We start from the raw sequence: 26,105 nt of genomic DNA, 5'->3' as shown, positions 1-26,105 counted from the left end.
CTAACAAGGTACACAGTTTCTAAGACTGAAGCTAATATACACTCTTGGTGTTTCTTTGCCCATATACTGACTTTAGCGTCGGAGTGCAAACGGCCGTCAAGGCGCCCCTTTGTCTTTGCAGGTGAGAGCTTCTTTGATCATGGAAGTAGATTCTCAGGCGGAGATAGAAGGGCCAAAAGCTGACGTTCGAGTGAACCGACAAGAACAAACATATGTATAGATATCACCATTTCATCTCTTTTCCTTGAAATGCTCTTAGATCCACCTGTGTGAGCAATGGTTTGCTTTGTCCTATTCTCTTTATTTTTTAGGGAATTTTCCTAATCATCAACATATAAAAATTAATAAGTTTGAATGTAAATGTCTAAAAAATATTTCAGTTATACCTTTTTTTTAATTTAGACGATAATCCACAAAAGAAGCCCAATGATCTCTATTTATTCCTTCTAAAGCCATTTCAATCAATTCAACTCTTGTACATGTTCCATCATTCCTTTGTTCCCACAATTCTTGTCGGTAGTTTCTCCATTTTGTGTTAAGTGATTTAAGGACATGATTTATATGAACATCAGAACGAACATCAAATTTAGCCTTCAAAATAGTCAACAATTAAAATTAACAATAATTATAATATATTTAAATTATAAATTAAATTATAGTATAGTTTTGGATATGATTACCTGAATAGTGTGTTTAAGTATATCTTCTTTATAAACTTTAGGAACCTTCCTCTAGCTAGAATAACTAATAGGAAATACATTATAGTTTCTTGCCATACTACCTAAGAACCTATTCAATAATGCTCCACCATCTACAATTGGTTGACCCTTATTATTCCATTGCACAACAATCCTTTCATTTGGAGGTAGATGCCAAACATCATTGGTTCTTAGCTGTTTTGTGTTTCTCTTTCCTTCCTCATCTGTGAAATAATACAAACATTTGTCTTAAGGGATATAGGACTAAACCAAAAAATAATATTGCTTATATAACTATATATAACATTGTATGCTTTTAACAAATTGATAGTGGATTTATACAAATTTCCATTTTGAACTTGATATATAGTGGCTTACCAATGACATCAACAAGCCATGCTCTTTTGCAGGCTGTAGGCCTTTGTTGATGTGTTTTCAACTCAGTTTCCTCATTTTCTTCCTCTTCATTTTCCGAATATACATTTGATGTACCAGGTATTGTTGGTCCAGGTACATGTTCAAATTGATTTGGTGGCTCAGAATTACATTGAGGTGCAATTGGGGGTTGAACAATGAATGTAGGAGCAAAGTTGGTATGACTAGTTGAACGTATCCTCACTTTCAAAGTTCCTGAAAATAAATCAGCATAATAAAAAAAAAACAATTATGTCTAATGATGTGAGGGTTAATAAATTTGAAAAAGAAGTGAACACAAATTACTTGGTTGAGGTGCCGTTGGAGGTGCAGGGAGAGCATGTTTAGTACCTTCTTGTGGTGCAGATGGAGGTGGATGGGGAAAGGTAGATGAAATACCTCTAGGATTACTCGTTTCAGGATGAAATTCTCTATGAACCCTCTTGTCTATCCAAAGGATGATCGTGTCCGACTTCTAAGTTGTCTTCGTAGAGTGTCTCTAAATTCCCTATGTGAAACATATAAAATATATAAATTATATTAAAGAGAAAACCAATTATAAAAAAACTAAGGTTTATAAAATTACTGCATAAATGGATCAACTATGGTGTAGTTAGTTAGTACATGACGATGTGCTTGCAACTTTTCCTTTGCAGATAGAGTGCAATTAGTAAAACCCCTAACTGGTTTTTCGACTGGCGGGAACAATGTATTTTCATTAGAAGGCACTGTAGCAGGCTCATCATTAACATGTGCAATCGGTTGAATACAATTTCAATTCCATCTAAATATCTCAAATAAAAAGTTAAAGCCTCTTCAGCCAAGTATCCTTCCGTTATTGACCCTTCTGCTTGTGCCTTATTACGTACATAGGACTTTAATTTCCCTAGATATCTCCCAATGGGATACATCCATCAATATTGGACAGGTCCTCCAAGCTTGGCATCTTCTACTAGATGCACAATTAAATGAACCATGACAGTAAAAAAAGGAGGAAATAACATCTCCATGTGACACAATGTGAGGACCACTCTACTTTGTAGCTGATCAAGTTCATCCATTTTAAAACTTTATTACACAATTTTTTGAAAAACAAACCTAAATCAATCAAAACAAAGTAAACTTCTTTAGGGAGTGTCTTTCTCATTGTCAAAGGTAGAAGCTGCTCCATCAAAATATGTGAGTCATGACTTTTCAATCATCCAAACTTATGTTGCTTGACATCAATGCATCTACTAATGTTACTAGAGTAACCATCTGGAACAATTATGTTTTTCAAAATTTTGAGAAAGATATCTTTATTTACATTTGTCAATGTATATATAGCATGGAGATATCTACCATTTTCATCAGGCCAAAGATCAGGTCTAATACTCCAAAGTTGTAAATCCTTTTGTGCCTTTAGAATGTATTTGCATTTATTTGAACTATCATTCAACAATGTAAACACCACATTATCACATACATTTTTTTTTCAATGTGCATAACATTCAAATTGTGGGCGATAAGTTCTCTACCCAATAAGGAAGTTCAAAAAATATACTATTTTTTCGCCATTGTTGAGTGTCTAACTTTGCATGATTAACTCTCCGTTGTCTTTTGCCAGTTCTTAAAGTACCGGTTCTTTCCCAAATTCAACATTAAAATTCTGAACTTTTTGTAAGACATCATATCCTGAGATTGCCAAAGGTGGATTCCTATTTTCAATAGTTCCATCAAATCTCATGCGAGCTAGTCTCAATTTATGCCTTCCATCTAACCAACGTTGATGACTCATGAAACAAAATGTACCACCTTTAATAAGCTTCATAGGAGTTGTATGAAAATTACATCTAGGACATGCCAACCCAATATGTGTGTTCCATCCAGATAGGGTTCCAAGACCTGGAAAATCACTAATAGTCCACAATATGGATGCATGCATATCAAACACTTCATTTCCATATGAATCAAAAGTTTTGATGCCAGTGTTCGATAAATCTTTCAACTCTTCTATTAGTGGTTGTAAACATACATCAATATCGTTTCCTGGAGCTCGCTTTCCAGGAATGATCATGGAGAGAATGAATGAACTTTGTTTGATACACATCCAAGGAGGAAGGTTGTACGGTATGAGTACAACTAACCAAATACTATGACTAATGCTTAAATTGCCATATGGATTAAACTCATCAGTAACCAAGCCAATTCGTACATTTCGAGGGTGTGAGGAAAATTGAAGATGTTTAAAGTCAAATGTCTTCCATGATTTAGAATCTCTTGACATAAACTCTTGGAGTCTGGAGTCAAAAGTCAAACTTTTATCCGAACAAGGTTTTTATTAACAAATTTTCAAGAAATATAAAAAGAAACATGGAGTAAAAGAAGCAAAGTAAATAAGAGTTTTTGTCTTCTTCTTGTTTGCTCCCCTTAATCAACCATCATCTTTTAGCTCTAAGGAATTTTCAACTTAGTTCCCCTTAGGTTAAGTTTCCTTTCTTTCTTTCTTTTTTATATTATCTCATCCTTTCATCTTGTTTTCGTCTTCTCTCCCTTAAAAATCACCAACAAAGGGGTTGCAGGCTCTTATATTTCTTCTTCTCTTTAGAATTTGTCTCGAGGTTCTCTCATCTTTTCTCCTTTGAAATTTGTAAACTTTTCTCCTTTCTAGAGTTTACCTCTTCAACATATTTCAAACTTTATATATTCCCCTTTAAGGACCATCAAAAGATGACCTTTTACCAAGGGAGGGTGCTTTCTCACCTTTAATTACAAATAACTTTTTTCTGGGTGTGATGATTATCTTTTCTTCCATTTGAACAAAACTTGTTTTTTACGAGACTATCGTCTTATCATACACATGAATCTTCATGTTCATGTTCAGTACTTCAGGTAAATTTACTTACTAGTTGTGAGCAAGTGCATGAACTTAATGGCGACCAAATCCTGAGCAATCGGAGGAACACGATGGTCGGGATACGTAAAGGCTCTTACGGTTTTGTTATCTCTCGTCAATGGCGGACACTTCGTTTTTCTTTACTAACTTCCCCGAACATTTCATGGAGAGAGATCTTTGGAAGGTTTTTCAAAGGTGGGGAAGGGTTATGGATGTCTTTGTTTCATGAAAGCTCAATGCAAGGAACAGGAAGTTTGGTTTCGTAAGGTTCCAGGGTGTGAAGGATGTTCTTTCTCTGGAAAGAGAGTTGAGTGCAATCTGGATTGGCACTTGGAAGATGCAGGTGAACCTTCCCAAATATCAGAAGAAGGATGGACCAAGGAAGCAAAGGAATGAAGGGTCAAGTTTAGGGCGGAACCCAAAGCTGAGCACAACGAGTGGGAAGGGGAAGCAAACAGAGCAGGTTTCGTTCGCTCAAGTTGTCTCAGGGGGGGCAGGCAAGCTCAGAACAAGCGAGAATGCGGGTAGCTCTTTGGGGGGTGAAGTCGATTTTCAGGTTACAGTGGAGGTAGAACATGATGATTGGTTAGAAGGAAGCTGCGTTGGTAATCTGAAAGAGCTTCCAAGCATGCAAGTGATTCAGGAGAGCTTTGTGCTGGGAGGTTTCAGCCAAGTCAAAGTAAGATATCTTGGTGGTAGGTTCGTTCTGCTTTCATGCGATGTTGGAGGGAGTCTGCAGAAGATCATAGCAGACAACAGGTCATGGTTCAACGAAGTGTTCTCGGCGGTTACCCGCTGGGATGGTTCTTTCGAACTAAAAGAACGTTTTGCATGGATACGATGCAGTGGAATCCCGTTACAGTTCTGGTGCAATCACAGCTTTTCCAAAATAGGGGCCGTGGTGGGAGAGGTGATGGAGGTTGACGAAGCAACTGAGAGAAGAGAAACAGTGGAGTTTGCTCGGTTTAGAGTTAAAACAACGGTCAGGTCAGCCGTCAATATGGAGAAGGAGTTGTGTATCAATGGCAGGTCGTGTAAGGTCGCCTTTGTTGAAGAGTTGTGCGTCCCGAAGTGGAGTCTTGGCAAGTGGAATGGCGGAGCTTCAGAGGTAGACACCGAAGCTAGCTCTGATGACGAAAGCGTAGAGGCTAGTTTGTGCGATTCAGTGGGGTCGGAGCTTGGGATGGCCGGAGATGGAGGTGTGGACGCCGTCGGGGAAGGAGGAATGGTGATGGAAGAGACGGTGCAGGGCAAGGTGGTCCCGGGTTGTCTTGGTAAGGGGCGTGAGGGAAGGGTTCAAGATCATTTAAGAGGGCCATTGAATGTGCACGATAATTCCTTGAGAGAGAGAGTGGCTTTAGTGGGTGGGCACGGTTCTCTTAGCTTTTCAAAGAAAGAGAAAGTGGATTCCTACGTGGAGGTGGCTAGTTCCAAGGAGTCCAAGTCAGCAGATGAAAAGGCAAGGAGTAATGGTGGTGTAGGAGTGAGTAGGTGCACGTTGAGTGGTTCTGTGAGGGTAGGAGCGTCTTTTCAAGCGCCACCTCAAGAGCCTTTTCTAGAAGTAGGAGTGCAGGAAATTAATGATGGTGGGACCGCTTCTTTAAAGGTGTGTTCCCCTATGATTAGGTGCGTGGAAAATGGTGTTTTAAGTGTGAAAGGAGTGGTGGGGGATTTAAAGTGTCAAAGTGCACTTATGAAGCCGTGCAACATTATTTTGAGCGCTCAGGATGGTTGTCACGAAGAAGAAGAAGTTGAAGTCGGGACTGTTTCAAGACAGACGAGTTTGGTGAGTAGGGTCGCTGACTTGGTCGCTGACTCGGTAGGGATAAGACCTTCTTTGCACGATTTGGAACAGTCTGGGACCAGTGTGATTAAAGATGGAGTTGTCGGGAGTTCGTTAGTCGTAATGGACATCCCAAAGTCTCCAGTAGTCCAAGGTTTGACTGATAGTGGCTCGGCTGACCCTGGAAAGCCAGATGATGCAGAGGAGGCAAGGAGATCAGAGACGTCAAAGCCGAGAGACGGTGGGTGCGCCTCCCCTCCAGGAGGACAATCAGAGGTTTTAGGGGCGGGTTTGGAAGACGAAGTGGAAGGTGGGGGCAACAACGGTGATATGGAGGGCAGGGTGCCGGGTTTGGATGGAGAAGTCGTGGGAAGATAGTCCTCAGTGGATCAAGTGTTTTTGGTTCACCAAACAGGCAGCTCGTCGAATTCACTATTCACTTCTGATAGTGCAATTGAGAATTGTAACAGGATTTTTTGGGTGAAGACAGATAAGAATTTGGCTGCAAGTGTCTGGGGAGTAGGGAAAGAAGTTGGGTTTTCGCTCGCTGATCGAGAAGAGGTAGTTTTAGATGGTATTTATTCGTTATCTAATCAAGGCGAGGTGACTACGAGGAGAATGTGGAAAGAGAGGAGCAAGTTTGTTAATGAAGATTCTTAGTCTGAATATCAGAGGGATAGGCGGGGCGGTAAAAAAGAATTATGTCAGGGATATGATTAGTAGGGAGCTGGTGGACATGGTATGTTTACAAGAGACAAAGTGTTCGGATTTTAGTAGAGAAAAGGTGTATCTTATTTGGGGAACCAACGAAGTGGATTGGGTGGAAAACAAAGCAGTTAATAGTGCAGGTGGGGTGATTACGATGTGGAGCAATAAGGTTTTTCAGCTGTCCAGTTTCAAGAATGGTAGGAACTTTTCAGTGTTAGAAGGGGTTTGGAAGAGGGGTTTTGGAATCCACGTCACCATTGTGAACATTTATTGTTCAGGATCTTTTCGGGAAAAGAAGGAGATGTGGAATGAGATCAGTGGTATCAGACAGGGTCAGCTATTGAAGGCTTGGTGCATCATTGGAGACTTTAATTATATAAGAAGGCAGGAGGAAAGGAAGAGTTTGGTGTCGTGCTCTGATTACTCTAGAGAAATAAAGGGGTTTAATGATTTCATTGAAAGCTTTGAGTTGGTTGATATTCCGCTGGTGGGCAGGAAGTTTACTTGGTTCAAACCCAATGGTTTGGTGAAAAGCAGGATTGACAGGGTGCTGGTATCCAAGGAGTGGTTGGAGTTGTGGCCAAACAGCCAACAATTTGTCTTCAATAGATCAATCTTGGACCATTGCGCTGTTATTCTGAAGGAAGTTTCAGTGGATTGGGGTCCGAAGCCGTTTAGGTTTTTGAATGTTTGGCTGAAGGATAGTAGGTTTAAGGAGTTTGTGAGTTCGAGCTGGTCTGCTTACAAGATTACAGGAGGGGGAATTTTTGTGTTTAAAGAGAAGCTGAAAAAGTTAAAAGCAGACCTCAAGGTGTGGGATAGGGAAGTATTCGGAGATGTGAATCAGGCTAGTAAGGAAATCCAAAAAAAGGTTAGACGAGTTAGATTCTCGTGACGACGAAGACGGGTTGATGGAGTCCGAAAGGGAAGAAAGAAAGTCTCTCTTTGCTCAACTATCTGAGTCCAAATCCAAACAGGAGGCGATCTTATTCTAGAAAGCAAGGCAGAATTGGATAAAGCAGGGGGATCACAATACAAAGTTCTTTCATTCCGCGGTTAAGTGGAGGAGGGCAAGGAACCAGTTACATGGTTTTTTTGACAATAATAAATGGTGTGATGATAAGGAGGAGGTAAAGGATAAGGTTAGTAAGTACTTCGAAGAAAGGTTTGCCCGGAACGATGTTTGTCAGGTCACTTTGGATAATGTCAGGTTCAATACCATATCGGAAGCTGATAACGCTATGTTAGTCAGCGTCTTCTCAGAAGAAGAGGTAAGAGATGCGATTTGGGGGTGCGATAGTTCAAAAAGTCCTGGTCCCGACGGGTTTAACTTTGGTTTTATAAAATCTTGTTGGGACATCTTGAAGAAGGATGTGATGAACGCAGTAAAGGATTTTGCTGAGTTTGGATGTTGGCCAAGAGGATCAAACGCATAGTTTCTTTTTTTGATTCCAAAAGTTGAAAATTCTCAACAGCTGGGGGAGTTCAGACCTATCTCATTAGTAGGTTGCCTGTATAAGATCATCTCAAAGGCGCTCTCCTTGCGCCTGAAAAAGGTGATTGGAAAAATCATTGACATTAGACAGACGGCTTTTATAGAAGGAAGAGGTTTGTTGGATAGTGTGCTTATTGCAAATGAGGTTCTTGAGGATTACAAGAGAAAGAGAAAACAATGTATCTTCTTTAAAGTCGACTACGAGAAGGCATACGATTCGGTGAAATGGGAATTTTTATATTATATGCTAAGGAGGTTGGGTTTCTGTGCTCGGTGGATTCGTTGGATCAAGGGATGCTTGGAGTCAGCTTCGGTGTCGGTCCTTGTAAACGGAAGCCCAACTAGGGAGTTCTTTCCTAGAAAGGGTCTTCGTCAAGGTGATCCGCTTGCCCCTTTTCTCTTCCTTATTGTGGCGGAGGGGTTAGCTGGGGTGACAAGGGTAGCAGAGGAAAAGAAGTTGATTGACAGTTTGGAGGTTGGGAAGAATAAAGTAAAGGTAAATATGTTACAGTATGCGGATGACACTTTGTTCTTTTATGAAGCAAATACCAAAAGTGTCTTCAACATCAGGGCGATCCTGCAGTGTTTTGAGCTATCTTCTGGGTTAAGGGTTAATTTTGCGAAGAGTAGGATTGGAGGGACGGGGATGGATCAGGTCACACTTCGGAGATTTGCAGCGATTCTTTGTTGCGATACGATGGTTCCTCCGTTCATTTACTTGGGTCTGCCAGTCGGAGGGAGTCACAAGCGCGATGCGTTTTGGAACGGGGTGATTGAGAAAGTGCAGGCTAGATTAAGCAGGTGAAAGGGAAGAAGTTTGTCGATGGCTGGGAGGATTTGTCTGATTAGGTTTGTGCTTTCTTCTATTCCGTTATTTTTTATGTCTTTGTTCAGATTGCCTGCTGGGGTGGCAAAGAAGTTGATCAAGTTGCAAAGGGATTTTCTTTGGGGCTGGGGTGCAGAAGGGAGGAAGATCGCTTGGGCTTCCTGGAACCTGGTTTGTAAACCTCGTGAGTTTGGGGGGCTTGGAATAATAGATCTGAGATTGTTTAATTTGGCTCTGTTGGGAAAGTGGATATGGAGGTTGGGCTCGGTTGAGGTAGGTCTTTGGAAGGACATCATTTTTTCTAAGTACGGTGGGTGGAGAGATCTGGGAGAGGCAAGTAATGGTAAGAGTTGTTCTCTTTGGTGGAAGGATTTGAAGGAAGTTTGGTATTCGAAGGGGTGGGGGAGATGTTTCGAAGATAGTTTTGAGTGGAAGGTTGGGAATGGGACGGACATTTGTTTCTGGAAGGATAGTTGGTTGATGGGTGAGGCGTTGAAGAATGTTTTTCCACGACTTTTCTCAGTTAGCTCTAACAAAAATGCAAAACTGCCGGAACTTGGGACTTGGTCTAATGGGAGATGGGTTTGGGGTCTTGTTTGGAGAAGGCCTTTTTTCGAATGGGAGAAGCCGGCGACGGATCGATTGAGTCAGCTCCTGCTTGGGGTTGAGGTTGTTCTTGAAGAGACTGATAGTTGGGTTTGGAAGGGTGGGGGTTCTCAGTCATATACGGTTAGCTCAGCTTACAACCTTTTCAGGAAGGATAATGAGGCGATTTCCTCGCAGGAGCTTAGAAAGTTGTGGAGGAGTAAGGCAATTCCTTCTGCAATGGTTTTGGCTTGGAGGGTGTTGGAAAACAAGCTTGCTACCAGGGTCAATCTTAGTAGAAGAGGGGTTCTTTTAAAAAGCTTGAGGTGTGTGTTATGCGGGAAGGAGGAGGAGTCGAGTAGCCATTTGTTCTTTGGTTGTTCGTTTGCTTGGCGAGTTTGGTGTTTATGTTTTAAGTGGCTAGGAATCCTGTTTGTGACTCATATTGATCCAAGGAGCAATTTCGATCAATTTAGATTGAGCTTTCCTTAGGAGACGGGCCTGGTTGTTTGGAACACGATCTGGGTAGGGGTGATTAGTGAGATTTGGAGTCACAGGAATCGTATAATTTTTAATAGTGGAGTGGCAGACGAGAAAGAGGTCTTTGCTTTGGCACAGGTAAAGACTTGGTCTTGGCTCTCAACAAATTCCCGGTTAGTTTCGTTCTCTTATTCTGATTGGTGTTTGGCTCCTTTGGAGTGTACGAGGTTAGTTTCTTGAGGTTTTTTGCTTGGTTTAGTAAGGGGTAGAAGTGTTGGGTTGGTTTTTAGAAGGAGATAGCTGGAATTGGTTTAGTGTTTTATGTATAAGGGTTGAACCACCTCTGAAGTAGTTCTATTTTATTTTATTTATTTTTTATTGCCGATAAAAAAAAACGACTATCGTCTTATGAATATATCTTATAGTTTTTAATTGTACAAACCCAACATATACAATGGTATTACGTAGACAATCACATCGTCTAGTCATGTTGCATAGTAAAATCAATCATAAAATCAATAACATTTAATGTTTAAATAAATAAAAAAATAGTATGTGATGTTTCCTTTGTATCTAATCCTTTGACATGATAACTTTGTTTGTGTTGACTTTGACATGTAGATATGCACAAAAGAAACTCTTGTAGATATGCACAAAAGATACAAGCATCCATTGTCTAAGATCAATCTTCATTTATTTCCTCTTCCTATACAACATATCTACAACATAAATTATGATCTATTTTGGTAGTGCACTTTCTTGGGTCTTTTCTTCTTAGTTCTAGATGATTGCCTTTTGAGTTTGCATCTAACACTAGGGTATACAAACTTACCACAATGATTACAGATAGCCTTAACATGAATTTTAACGTTGTTTTTTTTTCTTTTTAGGTTAAGACCAAATCCGTCTTATGCATGTTTGGCGTTAGAAAATATGAGTTTTAGAGATTTTAAGCTCTCAACAGAATTTTCAAAATCACGCCTACATTGTGTTATTTTTTCCTCCATATGTTTTATTTTAAAGCATTATGTGCAAGGATTTGTTCAAGGCATGATGTCTTTTCTTTATATGTAATTAGGTCTTGTTTGAGTATTTCATTTTCTATAAACAAAACTTGAATTTTAATTTTAAATACTGCTCGAAGATCTTATTGCATATAGTAAGAAGCTCTTCATAAGATAGATCATCTTTATTAGACAATGAATATGACAAGTCTAATGAGGTTTTGTAAAATACGGGTTAAGGTTAGAAGTTACCTCATTATCTAAGTATGGCATGAAATATAGATTTGAAGTCTCTGCGTCTAACCTAGAGCTTAAGTTTGAGTCTTTCCACGAAGACATCAAATTTCTCCTTTTGAATCTTTCCTTTCTTTTAAGCTTTAGGCACTTCGTCTTCTAGTGTCCTGATTGTCTACATTCATAACAATATGACCTCTTGATTATTTCAATTCCTTTTGTAGGCAAATCATCTACTACCTTGATCTTTTTTTAAGAAGTATGCTTAAACTTTCTTGACATTGCAGAAAACTCCTCTCTTATAAATTTGAGTGATATATGAAATTGTGTTTTTGAAATTCTCAACACACTTCTCCAAGTCTCTCTTTTATAGTACTCATTTGCATTTAGAAACTCAAGAAATATGGTATAACCTACTCCTTGACCATTGTACCTTGTAAACTCACGTCCAAATCCCATAAACCTTCATAGTCACAAACCTTGATAAATTCTTTAAAATATTTGATTTTTTTTAAGAACATATTAATTAATTATTACTTAACATAATTAATTATCATTAGTTAATTAATCCATAATGTTTAGTATCGATCAATTGTCTTGTATATGTTTCGAAACCTCTTTCTGCATTTAATCGATTATATTTAATATAATCGATGGTCACATGTTATTCTTGCTCATTTAATTGATTAAGGTTAATTAATTATATGGTTCCAATTGTGTTTTTATTTAGCTCAATAATTTGATGGATTGCGAATTTCCACGGACCATTTAACCATAACACTTAACAATAAGAAAGGAAGATTATCATATATCCCAATATTAGGTTATTATAAGAACATCTTATTAATTTCACAGTTCAAAATAATAAGAACAATAATTTTGGTTTCACCTTGTGAATGAATCACATTACAAAGTACCATGCCTCTATTTTACATCCCTTCCCTTTCTTTCTTTCACCTTCGTTTTTATTTTTCTAACATTCCTCAAGTGTATTCCATATCTTCTCCAATATTTTAAAAATGGTTAACATAACATGTACCTAAATATTTAAGTACACCCTCAATAAAATTCAATCAAAACATAACAGACATATATTTATTACATGAAGACCAGTCATTTTTATTTATTTATTGTAATTGCTGTACTAAAAGTACATTTTATCCATCAATAATTTAGTGTTTTATTTTACTGATTTCCTATTATTTGAACTGATGTTTTTAATAGTAGTGTTACAATTAGAAATAAAATATTAATTAGTTTTGAGAAGGTATATGAGACTCAAACACTTCTCTTTAAATGACGTATCCGTGTCGGACACATGTATCGGTGTCGACACTCATAGGATACTTATCAATAAAGTGTTCAATTCAAAAAAATATTTGTTGGATTTTTTAAAATTCTAACACGGTTCTAAAACAAATTTAAAAGGTATAAATACAATAATTTTTTAAAAACTCAAATTTATTGTATAAATTTTTATCATGATTATAAAAATAAGGAACAAATTCTTTTGAACTCGTTATGAAAAATATCTTCATGCTCCGAAAAGAATCTCAAACATACTTTTGCACATAAATATTTATTTTCAATTTATATAATTCAAAATTATATAATATATAAATTCGTGTCCCCGTGTCCTACATTTTAGAGATTATACGTATCTCTGTGTCCGTATCTGTGTCGTGTCAGTGTCCGTATCCGTATATGTGGCAACGTGGTGATTTGATTTAGTAGGATCTAATTTATAGTTTCATAAAGAAGGATTTTCTTTTGTGACTATGTTGTCCCATATTTTAGATTGCTTTATTTGTTCATGGGTTTGATTCCTTTTCCTCCCACTTTTTTTTTTTTGGGTATTATTTCATTTAATCATGTTGCATATGAATGATAATGGTTGAAGTATCACCTAGTTGAACTTGTAGTCATTATGGTGAGATATCTTTGCATGTTTTCTGAAGAACAAAAAGTTTTGGAAGAAATGGTACGGATCTAGAGAACTACAGATATATGAAGAAATTAAAATGAAATCAGTATTAAATTTTAATGTATAGTAGTTCTGCATAAAAAAAGCAATATATGCAGTTTTTGTTTTTTCTGTTTTTTCTCAATCATATATGTAAAGCACCTAGTGCATAATAATAAGTATTATGTTTTTTGCTTTTACTTTTTCTTTGTTTTCTCTTTCTCATCCCTTTCTCACGAAAGTGTCTATCACTGGCACCACTTAAGCTTGTGATGATCTAAGCCTTTGTCAATGTCTAGTGTCAGCATGTATACAATATAGTATCATAGTGGGTTAATCCTGTTCTGCTTCCGTTGTTCCTTTCTTCTTTTCATTTTGCATTCTTGATTGTTCTTGTTTCTGTTTTTTTTTTTTTCTTTCTTTTGCTGGTCTATTATGGCTACAGAAAACTATACCAAATCAGAAAATAGAACCAGTTCAAATGATTCCTAGAACCCATCAAGTCCTTACTATTTGCATCTTGGAGAAAACCCAGGAATGATGCTAATCAATATACAACTTGATGGTGGAAATTACCACGCTTGGAGGCGGGGAATGAAAAGAGTGCTTCTTTCGAAGAATAAACACAAGTTTGTTGACAGAAGCATTCTCGTACCTCAATTTGGTTCATCTTTACATAAATTTTGGGAAAGATGCAACTTGATGGTGATATCTTGGATAATGAAGACGGTGAATACTCAAATAGCTCAAAGTATTGTCTACATTGAAAACGCAAGAGAATTGTGGAAAGATTTACGGGAAAGGTTCTCAAAAGGTTATCATTTTAGGATTTCATATCTTTTGCAGGAGTTACATTCTATAAGGCAAGGGGAACGCGACGTTACTAAGTTCTTTACAAAATTAAAAACCTTATGGGAGGAGCTAAAATCCCTAAGACCAATCCGGATTGCGTTTGCAAGATTAAATGTAGTTGTGCTTTGATAAAAAATGTTGTGAAGCATAGAGAATCAAAAATACGTGTTATGTTTTTTGAAGGGTTTGAATGAAAGATATGCTACTGTTGAGACACAGATCTTACTCATGGAGCCACTTCTAAGTGTCAACACGTTTTCTCTCTCGTTATTCAACAGGAAAATCAATTGACTGGGAATGCAATGGTAAATAGAAAAATATTATTAAATACTTTAGGTAGTCAAGGGAGCTGGAAAACGCATCATAATGGAGGATGGAAATCACAAGGTAGAGGAAGAAACTAATACCAAAATAATGGTAAGCAGTGTACTTTCTGTCATAAATTGTATCATACAGTTGATGAGTTACTCCAAACATGGATTCCCTCCAATTGGGCCTTCTTGGACCCAATGCAACTCTAGACCATCTAGGGTGCACAAACAAATTATTGGAGTGCAAATAGAAAACAAGGAGTGGCAAGGAAGGCATGAAGGTCCACATGTCATCTCTTTAATGGAGAGGATTCTCCCCAATTAGGGGAGGACACTTGTCAACCTCTAATTTGAGAGGATTTGCCGATTAGAGAGAGTCTCTTGTCCTTCTATGAATGGAGAGTTTTTAGGGTTAAAGGTTGCACCTTTGCTAGCCTTATTTCTAAGTGTTTTAGCAAGGAACCTCTTAGGAGTTGGCCTAACCTCTCTTAAAATATTATTTTTAGGAATGAGACTAGGTTTGGCTACATTACGAAAAGAAAGATTTCCAAACCAAAGAAAGTCAAAACTCAATCTCAGAGGAGATGGTCCATTCCAGGTCCTTCAACGCATAAATGACAATGCATATAAATTAGACCTCCAAACTGATTATGGAGTTAGCACTACTTTTAATGTTTGTGATTTGATTCCTTTTGTAGGTGGTGCTGACAATGTTGAAGAATTGAATCTGATGACAAATCATTTTCAAGAGGGAGGGTCTGATGGACGACTATTCGGAAGAACACATATTGGGCCTTTAACTAGGGCCATGGCTCGAAGAATGAAGAAGAATAAAAAGGAGTTCAAAAAACTCTATTTTTGTGGAGAATTAATTTTTAACTTTTCATCCAAATTTCCTATTCTTATAAAATTGTACAAAGTAGTATAGGCTTTTATTTTGGGTTTGTATTTCGGTCATTGTTTGGCCCATGTATTGGGCCAATTTTCATGGACCATGTATTGGGCCAATTAGAGTAGTGTGTATATAGAAAAAAAGAAAGAGTCTAGCTAGAGTTACAATTGAGCCTCCTTGGACCCAATACAAATCTAGACCATCTAGGGAGCACAAATAAATTATTAGAGTGCAAATAGAAAGCATGGAGTGGCAAAGAAGACATGAAGGTCCACATGTCATCTCCTTAATGGAAAGGATTCTCTCCAGGTAGAGGAGGACACTTGTCAACCTCTAATTTGAAAGGATTTGCTCCAATTAGAGAAAGTCACTAGTCCTTCTATGACTGAACTTTTTAGGATTAAAGTTTGCACCTTGGCTACCCATAGCACTATAAATACAGGTGATAGCCCCCTTGTAAAGGAGCTTTGAATATACTATTGAATTGTTGTCAACAATTTCATACTCTACTAGTCTTTTAACTCACTCTTTGCTAGCCTTATTTCTAAGTGTTTTACCAAGGAATCTCTTAGGAGTTGTCCTAACCTCTCTTAAGCTTCATTTTCATTCTCCATACACCAATACTTCACAATTTATTTCACTCATTTTAGTCATCCAATCCCACCAAATTCCGCATCCCAAAATACAAAACAAAATACTCATAACAATGCAGGCTAGGATTGCATTAGGTTTGTTCTTTCCCAGCCACTCCAACTTACAACTGAAGGGCTTTTGTGATTCGGACTGGGCAACCTGCCCTCAAACTAGAAGACCTACAACTGGATTTTGTGTGTTTCTTGGTTCATCTTTAATTAGTTGGAAATCCAAGAAACAATCCACTGTTTCACGGTCGTCTTATGAGGTTGAATATCGTGCTCTTGCAACTCTTACTTGCGAGATTCAGTGACTAACTTACTTGATCAATGAGTTCAGAATACAAACTGAGACACTTGCAGTTGTTTATTGTGACAACCAGTCTGCAAGGTGTATTGCCTACAACCCAAACTTTCATGAGGGAACTAAACACATAAAAATAAATTGTCATGTTATTCAGGAAAAATTTCAATCCAAAATCCAAACTTTTGCAGTTGCTTCCCATTTCTAGCAATTAACAAGTGACAGATTTTTTACTAAACCTCTTAAACAAGGGATGTTTGCAGCAACAGTTACTTTACTTTTGCAGTTCTTTTACTTTTTTTTCTCTGTTTTCTCTTTTTCATTTCTTTCTCACAAAAGTATCTAGCATCGGCAACGCTTAAGTTTGTGATGATCTAACCCTTTGTCAATGTTTAGGGTCATTATGGATACCATATTTCAATAATTAGCAACTCAAATATTCTAAATGCTGGTTTATAAAAAATCAAGAACTTGAGGAACTCATGTTATTGGAAACCTATAGCCATACTCTATTACAATACAACCACAATTTTCCAAGCATATGAGTTCCACGTTTTGCTGCCATATACCTTTCTTTTTCAAAAATGGCAAGTGCTCCTTTAGTCATTTACCTGCTTTACCAATCTTAGTTGGTTTTCTCCACTTTAGCTAAACTTTTGTTATTCATTCGTTCTCATAATTCCAAGCTGGGCATAGCAAATTAGAGCATCATTTTCTTCAGTTTCTTCTATTTTTGTGTGAGTTTTTATGCTTGGACTTGCTTTGATGTGACTGAGCATCCTTAGGGTTAATCCAATAGTTTGAAATTAATGACATACTACTCAACCTTTGGATGAGAATTTGAGTTGTTGGGATGGAACTATAATGATGATAACCCTTTCCCTTTTTTTTACTTTGACATGTTTGTCTTTTTTAATTCCAACTTTGGCTTTATCCTGAACTTTTTCTTTTGTGAATTCATAGTAACAAAGGCACGCAATACAGTTTGAAAAGAAAAAAAATCTCAGAAAAGAAAATAAAATAGCAAACGTGTGTTGACAGATATATATTCAACGCGTTAGCTCGTGAATATATTACTTTTTTTATTTTAAGTATCAATAATCAATATTTATTAAATTAGTCTATAAAAGACTAAGGTTGTGTTTGGATTTAGGAGTGGAAGTTTGAGGATTTGAGATAGTGAATGTGTGAGGATTTTAGAAGAAAGTGTAAAGAAAATAGTGTTTTGGGTTGGGCTATGTTAGGGAGGATTTGTGAGCAAAGTTAATTAAAGATGTGATTGTTGAGAGAATATTTTTCTTTTTTTAAAGTGTAAAATGTAAGATTACAAATTTATCCCTATCTTTAAAAAATAGAATAATTAGATATTTGGTATTTTTGTCTAAATTTGGGTGAATTAAAATTACTACTAATATAATCCGATATAGTTGAATAATTAATTTTAAAAAAAATACAAGTTAATTACCTGCCAAAAAATAATTTACATGTAAAATTTTGAATATATGTAAAAATTGTACATTGTTATATAAAAATAAATAATTTAAATATTCATAAATTTAAAAATTCTAATTAGAAAACTTTTTTATTAAATATAAATAGTATTATTATATTTATAATCAGTATTATTATTATATAATTTATTTATTATAAATAACTACATATTTTTTATTAAAATTTTATTTTATTATTAATTATTATTATTTATTTTATTAAAATATTTGTGTTAGTTAAATTTATTTAATAACTAATATTTGTAATCAAGTCTACTTTTTATTAATGAAAAATGTAAAGAAATGTGAAATTCTAAAATAAAAAATGGCAAATTTAAAAAAAACTTAATGTTGAGCTGATTTTTCCTTTGATTCTCTTCATTTTAAGGGAAGAAGAGATTGACTATTCACACTTATATTTTCTCCTTCTCTTTTCCACAAAATCATAGATCCAAATAAAAGATATAGTCTCACATCTTTGTTTGTAAAAAATACATATAAATAAATAGATTCTAATATAAACTAATTTGAAATATAAAATAGTTATTAATTAAAATCTTGATAGTTAATGATTAAATATCAATTTAAAATTACTTTATAAATTTTTATTAATAATAGAAATTACTTTTAATATCAATAATTTTTTAATTTATAAAATAATTATTAATTTAGTGTAATGAATTATTTTAATACTAAAGTTCTTTTTTATTTAATAATATTTTTTCATAGTTTTTCTTTCTATAACGTCAACTTATATTTTTTTTATCATATAATGACATATACCATTAATAGCAAGGGTGTTCGCCTGCAATTTAACTCAATTTTATTTAAATCAAACATAAAAAAAAATGTGATTTAGTTTGAAAAGAAAAAATCTAAGACAAACTACACCAATTTATGTGATTTGGTTTAAATAGGTTTTTAAATTTTAATTTTTAATTTTTTATTAAAAAGTTAATATTCTTTTCATCTTTTAAATTAAAATATAATAATAAAAATTTTCATATTTAAAATATGATAAATATATATTAAAATAATAATAAGATTAAATATTTAATATTATTAAAATTTAAAATCAAATAGTTTTGTAGTGTAATAATATCAACAAATGAGAAAAAATTAAAGATAAATTAAAAAATATAAAAATAGAATGAGAGGTCAAGCGAGAAAGTGGAGTTGAAGACGTCATCTTTGAGGACAACTGAAGACATCGACAGTGAATACGAACCAAAAAAATTGCACTCTACAAGTAGATTTAGGTTGAAGTATATAATTAACTATTATTATTGTTTTCATAATAAAAAATATATTAAATTTATATTGTTACTCGCTTTGATTTAGACTAGTTTTTTACAAACTGTACCGAATAGCTCAGTTCTAAGAAAACAAAAATCCAAAACAATAAAAATGTGTATAGTATTATATGTTATCAATTATTTAGATCGATTTTTTTTTTTTTTTTTCATTGGTTCGGTTCTAAACACCTTATGATTGAATATTATTCCATCTAAATAAACCAATTAATGATTACAATTTTTATATTATTGTATGATATTTGTATTGAGCATATAATACAATATTATATATATATATATCACCTAGTAAATTATTTGTTTAAAGTATATTTTATAATAAATCTTCAACAAATTATAAATTTGTATTTCAATAATATAAGCTCGAATTTTTTTATTTGAAATATTTTTTTCGTAATATAAAAGACAATTACTCATAAATTAAACAGGCCACCCTCATAGACATAAAATAAATTTTAAATAACAAGTGAAATTATTTTTTAAATTAAATAAATTGTTACAAAATCTGAACCTTAACTTATTTTTTAAAAATGTCTAGCTTGGTACGAGAATATTAAGTCAAGTTATAAATTTTCCATACTTAAAAGGGTTGTCGAACTTTGATGACGAAGACTGAATGGTAATCTACCTACAAAATATTCTTCGACACTCAATTCAGTAACAGCTTAAAGAGCTTAAAGAAATACGATAGTATAAAACTTAGATTTTATGGGCCTCTAGATGAATCTCATCAAATTCTTGTAGTTGTAGTTTCCTCTACTCATCTGCTTGATCATTATTATTATTACAATCCTTGCCCGATGTGTTTTATAATATGAATTTATCTAAAGCAAAGACAATGCTAATTGTTCTATCTCAGTGGTAGTATAATTAACCTAAGTTGCATCTAAAGTTCTAGACGCATAACAAATCACATGAGATATTCCATTAACCTTTTGATATAACACAACTCCCAAAGCGTAATTTGATGCATCACACATGAGCTCAAATGAAATCTTCGAATTAGGTGGTTGAATGATAGGAGGAGTGATAAGAGTGTTGAAGATGGATGAAGCCTCTTCTCTACCTAGTGTTGTGTGTATTTGATGTAGAAAATAGCTAGTTTGCTTTGAAGTTTGTAATAGGTTTAGATGATCTTGTATGTAGGCTTGTAATTGTGTAAGATTGCCTTTTGCTACATGATCTATCCTAGATGCCTAACCAAGCCTAGATCAAGCACATGATGTGGTTAAATGGTTTTTGAAAAGCTTTTAAAAGTGCTCTTAAAAGATTTAAATCAGTACAAAAATAAATCTGTTTTATGGAGAAAGAATCGATTTATTTCTTCTCTGTTAAAAGGCTTTTCTAACATTCTGATTAGGGCATCACAGGTAAAGCTTAGTTCGTTATTTCAGTTAAGCTGAGCTGGCCTATTTGTTATCTTTTAATCTGTTTCTCTGTGAAAGAACAGGTTTATTCTTTGGTCAGTTGAAAGGATTTTCGAAAGTTAGTTAGGGCACCAAAGGTACAACTCAGACAGTTATTTCAGTTAGCTGAGTTGGCAGTTTTCACAAAATAAATCTGTTAAGTTTAAAACTGAGTCTGTTGTTTTCATAACAGCTTTTCAACTGTTTTTTGAAAAGAAGTTTGAAACTGTTTTCTATATAAAGAAAAGCCTCTCTCACATGAAAGCATGCTGAGCAATTGCGTTTTTGACAGAGATCAAACACTTTCAATGTGAGAAGAAGGATTGAAAAGATTTTTGAAAGGTTTTCCAAAGGGATTTTCAAGTGTGCTTGTTCTAAGAAACCTTTGATCTTGGTGAAGGTGCTTGTTCTAGCAAATTGAACTACTGGTTTTGAGTTCTTGCATCTTCTTTTCAGGTGTAATCTTTCCTTTATTCTGGTTTGTAAAGGTGTAAGTGTTAGTCACTCCTTGATAGGGTTTCTTGGAGTGCAAGGTGTGCTGAAATAGGGTTTTTCAGCATTGGTTGTATTGTTCTTGTAGTGTTCAAGAACTGCTGTGTTTGTAAGTGATTGGTACTGTTTTTAGTGGATTCCACCTTGGGGTAAGGTGAGACTGGACGTAGCTCTGTATGAGTGAACCGGTATAAAAACTTGCGTGCCTTTTCTTCTCATCCTTGCACTCATTTCTGGTTTTGCTTAATTCTGTCAAGAACTAAATCTATTCTTTTGAAATTGAATCTGTTAATTCTGGGTTTAAGTAAAAACTGTTCTTCCTGATTTGTTAAAGCTCTCCGATCATAAACAAGGCAGTTGTATATGTTGTTTTAATTGATCTGTGAACAAATAGTCTAGTCATTAAAACCTTGGAAAGATTCATTCTCTTTAAAACCTTGTGTTGAATGAATTTGATTGTTTTCTTAGCATAGCTGTATTCTTCATATTCATAAAATCCAACTAATCTGATTCTGTTATAACCCTCTGTTGATTACAATTTTAATTTGAACAAATTCAAATTGTGCTAGACTGCTCTGAAGAATCAATCTGTTTCATGTAAAAACAATCTGTTCTTTTTGCCTCTGAGATACTGTTAAGTGTGTGTTTTTGCGAAAATTTTATAAGATCAATTCACCCCTCCCCTCTTGAACTTAGACACTAATAGACCCAACAAAGAGTTGTCTTAAGGTAGTCAAATGCCTTTCTGCAATTCTCTTCAAATTCAAATGGAACATCCTTTTGCAGTAAGTTGGAAAGGGGAAGAGCAATCTTGCTAAAACTTTTGGATGAATCATCTATAAACCCTGCATGTCCAAGAAAAGATGACTTCTCATATAGAAAAGGGGAACAACAATTGTGATATAACATTCAATTTAGTAGGGTTTATTTGGATTCATTTTCAGAGATTATGTGCCCTTAGGGGTGACAATGCGAGGCGGGCCAGCCCGCGGCTCGCTACCAAAAAGTGCGGGGTGAGCTCACTATTTTAGCCTGCTGACCCGCTTTGCCCCACCCTACATAACCCAAAGCACGCGTGGGCCAACAGGTGGCGGGACGGGTTGGCCCGCTGACCCACGTAAATAAAAAATAATTATTTAATTTTTTATTGTAAAAAAAATCATACCCCAAGTATTAAGAGTGACAATGATTTTAGTTTTAAGTAAAGTTTTATATTTAAAATTTATTAATAAAAAAATAATATAAAGAAGATATTTCAATAGGATAATTAAAAAATTAGTCATCTTCATTAAAATGTTTTGTAACCAAACTTTGATAAGATACTCGTATACATTTACATACCTATATAGGAAAAAATAGATGCAAAGCAAAACTTTAATTTTTTTAATCAAACCTTCTAACAACCCTCATACTTGAATTTATATTTTTTTATCTTAATTAAATGAATTGAAGCACGAATAAAATTTTAATTTTTCAGTAGTAGGAATATTTTTTTTTATAATGAATGAAATTTTAATTTTTGAAAAAAAAAATCTTATGCGGGCTGGCCTGCAAGCCCACGGGTTACTTCTTATGCGGGGCAGGCTAGTGAAATGAGTCTGCACTCCTACCGTGAGACGGGCCAACCTAGCCAGCATTTTACGGGCCAAACGTGGGCGGGCCTATGCGGGACTCCTACCGTATGTGGCCTAAGATGGTGCCTTATGCAACCATAAAAAGGACATTTCTCATTATTTAAAACTAGGTTATTTTCAATGCACCTTAGTAAGATTTACCAGACATTGATCAAAGGAAGAGCCATAAATATTGAAACATCCATGAAAAGTTCTATGCAATGTTCAACAAGTCAAAAAAAATACTCATCATGCACCATTGGATGGTTCTTGGGGCATTTCATAGACCCAAAGGCATCCTCCTATATGCAAAAGTACCCAAGGACATGTAAAGGTGGTCTTGTGATGGCCTTCTAGTGCAATATAAATTTGAAAATAACCAAAAAAACTACTCAAGAAACAGTAGTGGGTCTTACCTGCTAGACACTCAAGCATTTGAATAAGAAAAAGAAAGGGTAAGTGATCATTCCTAGTGTCTTGATTCAAGTTTGTAATCAATATAGGCTCTCTAGTGGGAATGATTTTATCATGCTCGTTCTTCACCAATGTTATCCCAGATTTCTTAGGTACAATTTGAATTGGGCTCACCCAAGTGCTATCAAGTATGGGATAAACGATACTACCTTGTAGCAACTTAGTGACCTTTTTTTCACCACATCAAGAATATGGGGATTAAGTCTACACTGGGTTATCTCATAGTTTCATCGCTTTTTCTAACAAAATTCTATGCATGCATATGGAAGGGATGATACCTAGAATATCTACAAGCATCCAACCAATAGCCTTCTTTTATTGTCCAATCATTTGCAACAACTTTTACTATTGATCAACATAAAGAGTAGTGGAAATAATCATTGGAAGTTATTATCCTTGTTCTAGATAAGCGTATTTGAGGTGGGTAGGAAGTGGTTTCAGTTTAAGTGGTGATGATTGAACGATAGATGGTAAAATAGTCTAATGTTGAGAGTGACTTCAACAACCTACGAAGTTGCAAGATTAGACTCATTTAATGTTATTGCATATGTGCATTCAACAACATTAGCTTCAATATTAGAACCCACATCACAATGATTATTATCGTTTATACCATCAAAAGATATAAACTTGTTTGTCTTAGTGTCTGTCTCTTCAGTTAGATAAAAAAAAATTACATTTCCTTATAACGTTTAACACGCTATCATCTACAATATCATATAAAATGTTGATGAAACCAAAATAATTCTCAAAATCATGTTTCGTAGCGTTTTGGATGTTGAACTATACTAAACTGTCTCCAAACTCCATAGTAAGTATGTTTGCATGTACATCAATCTTGATACGCGTTATCTTCATGAAGGGTCTGCCCAAGATTATGATAGCTGCAACAATGTATGAATCTCTTCCACCCATGTCCAAAATGTTAAAATGCAGGAAAAACAAGGTCATTTACTTGGATTAATGATGACTTTCTATGACAAGTGCACCGCATTGTCATAAATAATAATTTGTCCCTAAGGACGAATATCGATCCCACAAGGTACAGTTGAATTATCAAGTATAATACTCACTAAATATAAAATAGAACAATTAAAAGTGTGTTGAAAGTGTTTGTCTTGGCGATGATCAATAACAAAACAGATAAAGAATTGGTTGCTTCAAGTTGGAAAAATAGGGATTTTGTTTCATCTGTCTCACTCTTACGTATTTTGATTAGCATGTTAACATTATGCTCTTTGATTGAAATTGATGCCCGTATAAAAGTAATTTATATTGATTCCTCGCATATAAAATTCTTACGAATGTTCCCTAAATATCGATCCTTCGCATAATTATAAGAACAACTTAGAATTAAACTCATAAGTTAATAGTAATTAACATTTCAAGTCTATTCCTAGCACTCAAATATGTTTAGTATTGTTGTTTAGGTCAGAACCCTAAAAATACTTCTAAGACAGATTTATGATCCTCAAACATGTCTCAAATATTTAAAAGCAAAACAACAATACCAATAATCAATCATGAACATAATATTATATCATAATTAAATATCACCTCAATACATAAGGAATTGAACATATTACTTCCAATCCCAAAGGGTAGAATTAGCCATGCATACTTATAGCACCTTTCATTCTCCCAATTGGTTACAATTCACTCAATGGTGTTTTCCTCTCAATCTGGCACACTAGGGTTGTGCCTATAGCCCCTTATTTAAACTAATTAATTTGCTAGGGTTAGGTGACTTCCTGCGTTGCTCTTTGGACTCGTTCATAAAAACATAAAATTAGCCCAATTAATCTATTGCATTTTTGCTGCTGAGTTGGACTTTTTCTCTCTTTTGTGCGTTTTGAGCCTTCCAGCTTTCTCCTTTTAGCATATATCATTCTTCATTAGTTCAAATCTCCATTATTCCCTAAAAACCTACAATTAACATCAAATTTGGGGATAAAATGCTCTTATTCAATTAAAGATCATAAAAAATGTTAAAAGGTATAAATTCATAAATTAGGAATTATTTTATATGTAAATTAGTAATTAATACTCATAAGTGCCTATATTTTAATATGAAATATTACGGAAATTAGGCATTTATCAATTAACACATTGATGATCATAATTTTATTCACACTTAATAGCTTTAATTATAGATTTTTGGACGGTAATCATCAATAAATCCATTGTTTAAATTATGCTTCTTCTAATTCGTTTTATTTTGGCCTTAACTATTATTTATGTTAATTATGTGTTTTTATCCCAAGTTTCTTCTTTGAATTAAAACAGAAAACGAAATTTGTGGAGAGGAATAAGAGAATGAAATTTACAATATCCCAAAAATAGAATTGGAAGCAAATCTTCTACAAAATACAAGGAAACATAATCAAATAATTTTGTTAAATTGGGAACTGAGAAACTGTTAACAAAATCTAAACCAAAATATTTTCCCGAGATCCTTAGAGCAAAAAAACCTAAAAAAATATACAAGCTTCAAGAAGAAAAAATGAAGCTTCACAGGGTTTTCTTAGTTTCTTTTCTTCTTTGTAATTCTTTCGTTTTGCCTCCGCATGGAAGGCTAAAACCATTTTTAGATTCATTCTCTTATAATTTCCCATTGAGTTCTCAGGTTTTGAACAATACAAAATTCATTTCCAATTCTTTAGTAGTTATTTTAATCTTGTGATCTCTTGGAAAACTAGTTTTTGTGAGAGGTTGTACTTGAACGTATGATTGAGAGTCTTTCGTGTTTTAAACTTTTAGATAGGCTTTCCCTAAGAGAGCGTATGTCAGAGATATTTACCTCATTATCAGGCTTCGATGTTTCGAAAGCATCCTCATGTGTGTTCATTTCATCTTATGAGTAGCATGTATGGTCGCTCTTTGATTTTGAGGATATATGGTCCTTTTTTAAATCATCAACAGGTTTTGCAAGGATTCCCATATGTCCTTGGCACTTATCATAGTGGTCACTCTGGATGTTTCCTCTTCAAATAATGCACATAAGAGAATGCTCTTGGCATTGGCATTCAGCTTATATAACATCTTTTGCTAATCATTTCAGGCTTCTTCTGGAAGTAGCTTTCTAACAATGTCAAGCAGAGGAGATATACCTTTCTCAATAGTCTCCATTAGATCTAAGTCAATGTACTCCAAGAATGCGTCCATCCTGATTTTCTATACAGATATTTCTCTTCATTGAATTGTGGTGTTGTCAATCAGTTGACCTAGAGATTCCATTGAGTTCCCCTTTTGATCGTTGCC

The 26,105-nt window shown here is 34.9% G+C and overlaps 1 protein-coding gene across 1 annotated transcript; it reads left to right on the top strand.

Moving 5' to 3' along the window:
- Positions 1 to 6,506: 6,506 nt before the first annotated feature.
- On the top strand, positions 6,507 to 26,043 carry LOC137809172 (uncharacterized). The gene is made up of 6 exons (XM_068610309.1): positions 6,507 to 7,349; positions 7,603 to 7,749; positions 7,915 to 8,774; positions 8,868 to 9,710; positions 25,767 to 25,821; positions 25,906 to 26,043. Exons 1-6 carry the CDS (start codon positions 6,507 to 6,509, stop codon positions 26,041 to 26,043), a joined length of 2,886 nt encoding a protein of 961 aa, XP_068466410.1.
- Positions 26,044 to 26,105: the final 62 nt, after the last annotated feature.

This window comes from Phaseolus vulgaris, chromosome 2, assembly GCF_000499845.2.
Source record: "Phaseolus vulgaris cultivar G19833 chromosome 2, P. vulgaris v2.0, whole genome shotgun sequence".
NCBI classification, from domain to species: Eukaryota; Viridiplantae; Streptophyta; class Magnoliopsida; order Fabales; family Fabaceae; genus Phaseolus; species Phaseolus vulgaris.
Note: the sequence above shows the minus strand (reverse complement) of the source record. Positions and strands in the feature narration are given on the sequence as shown.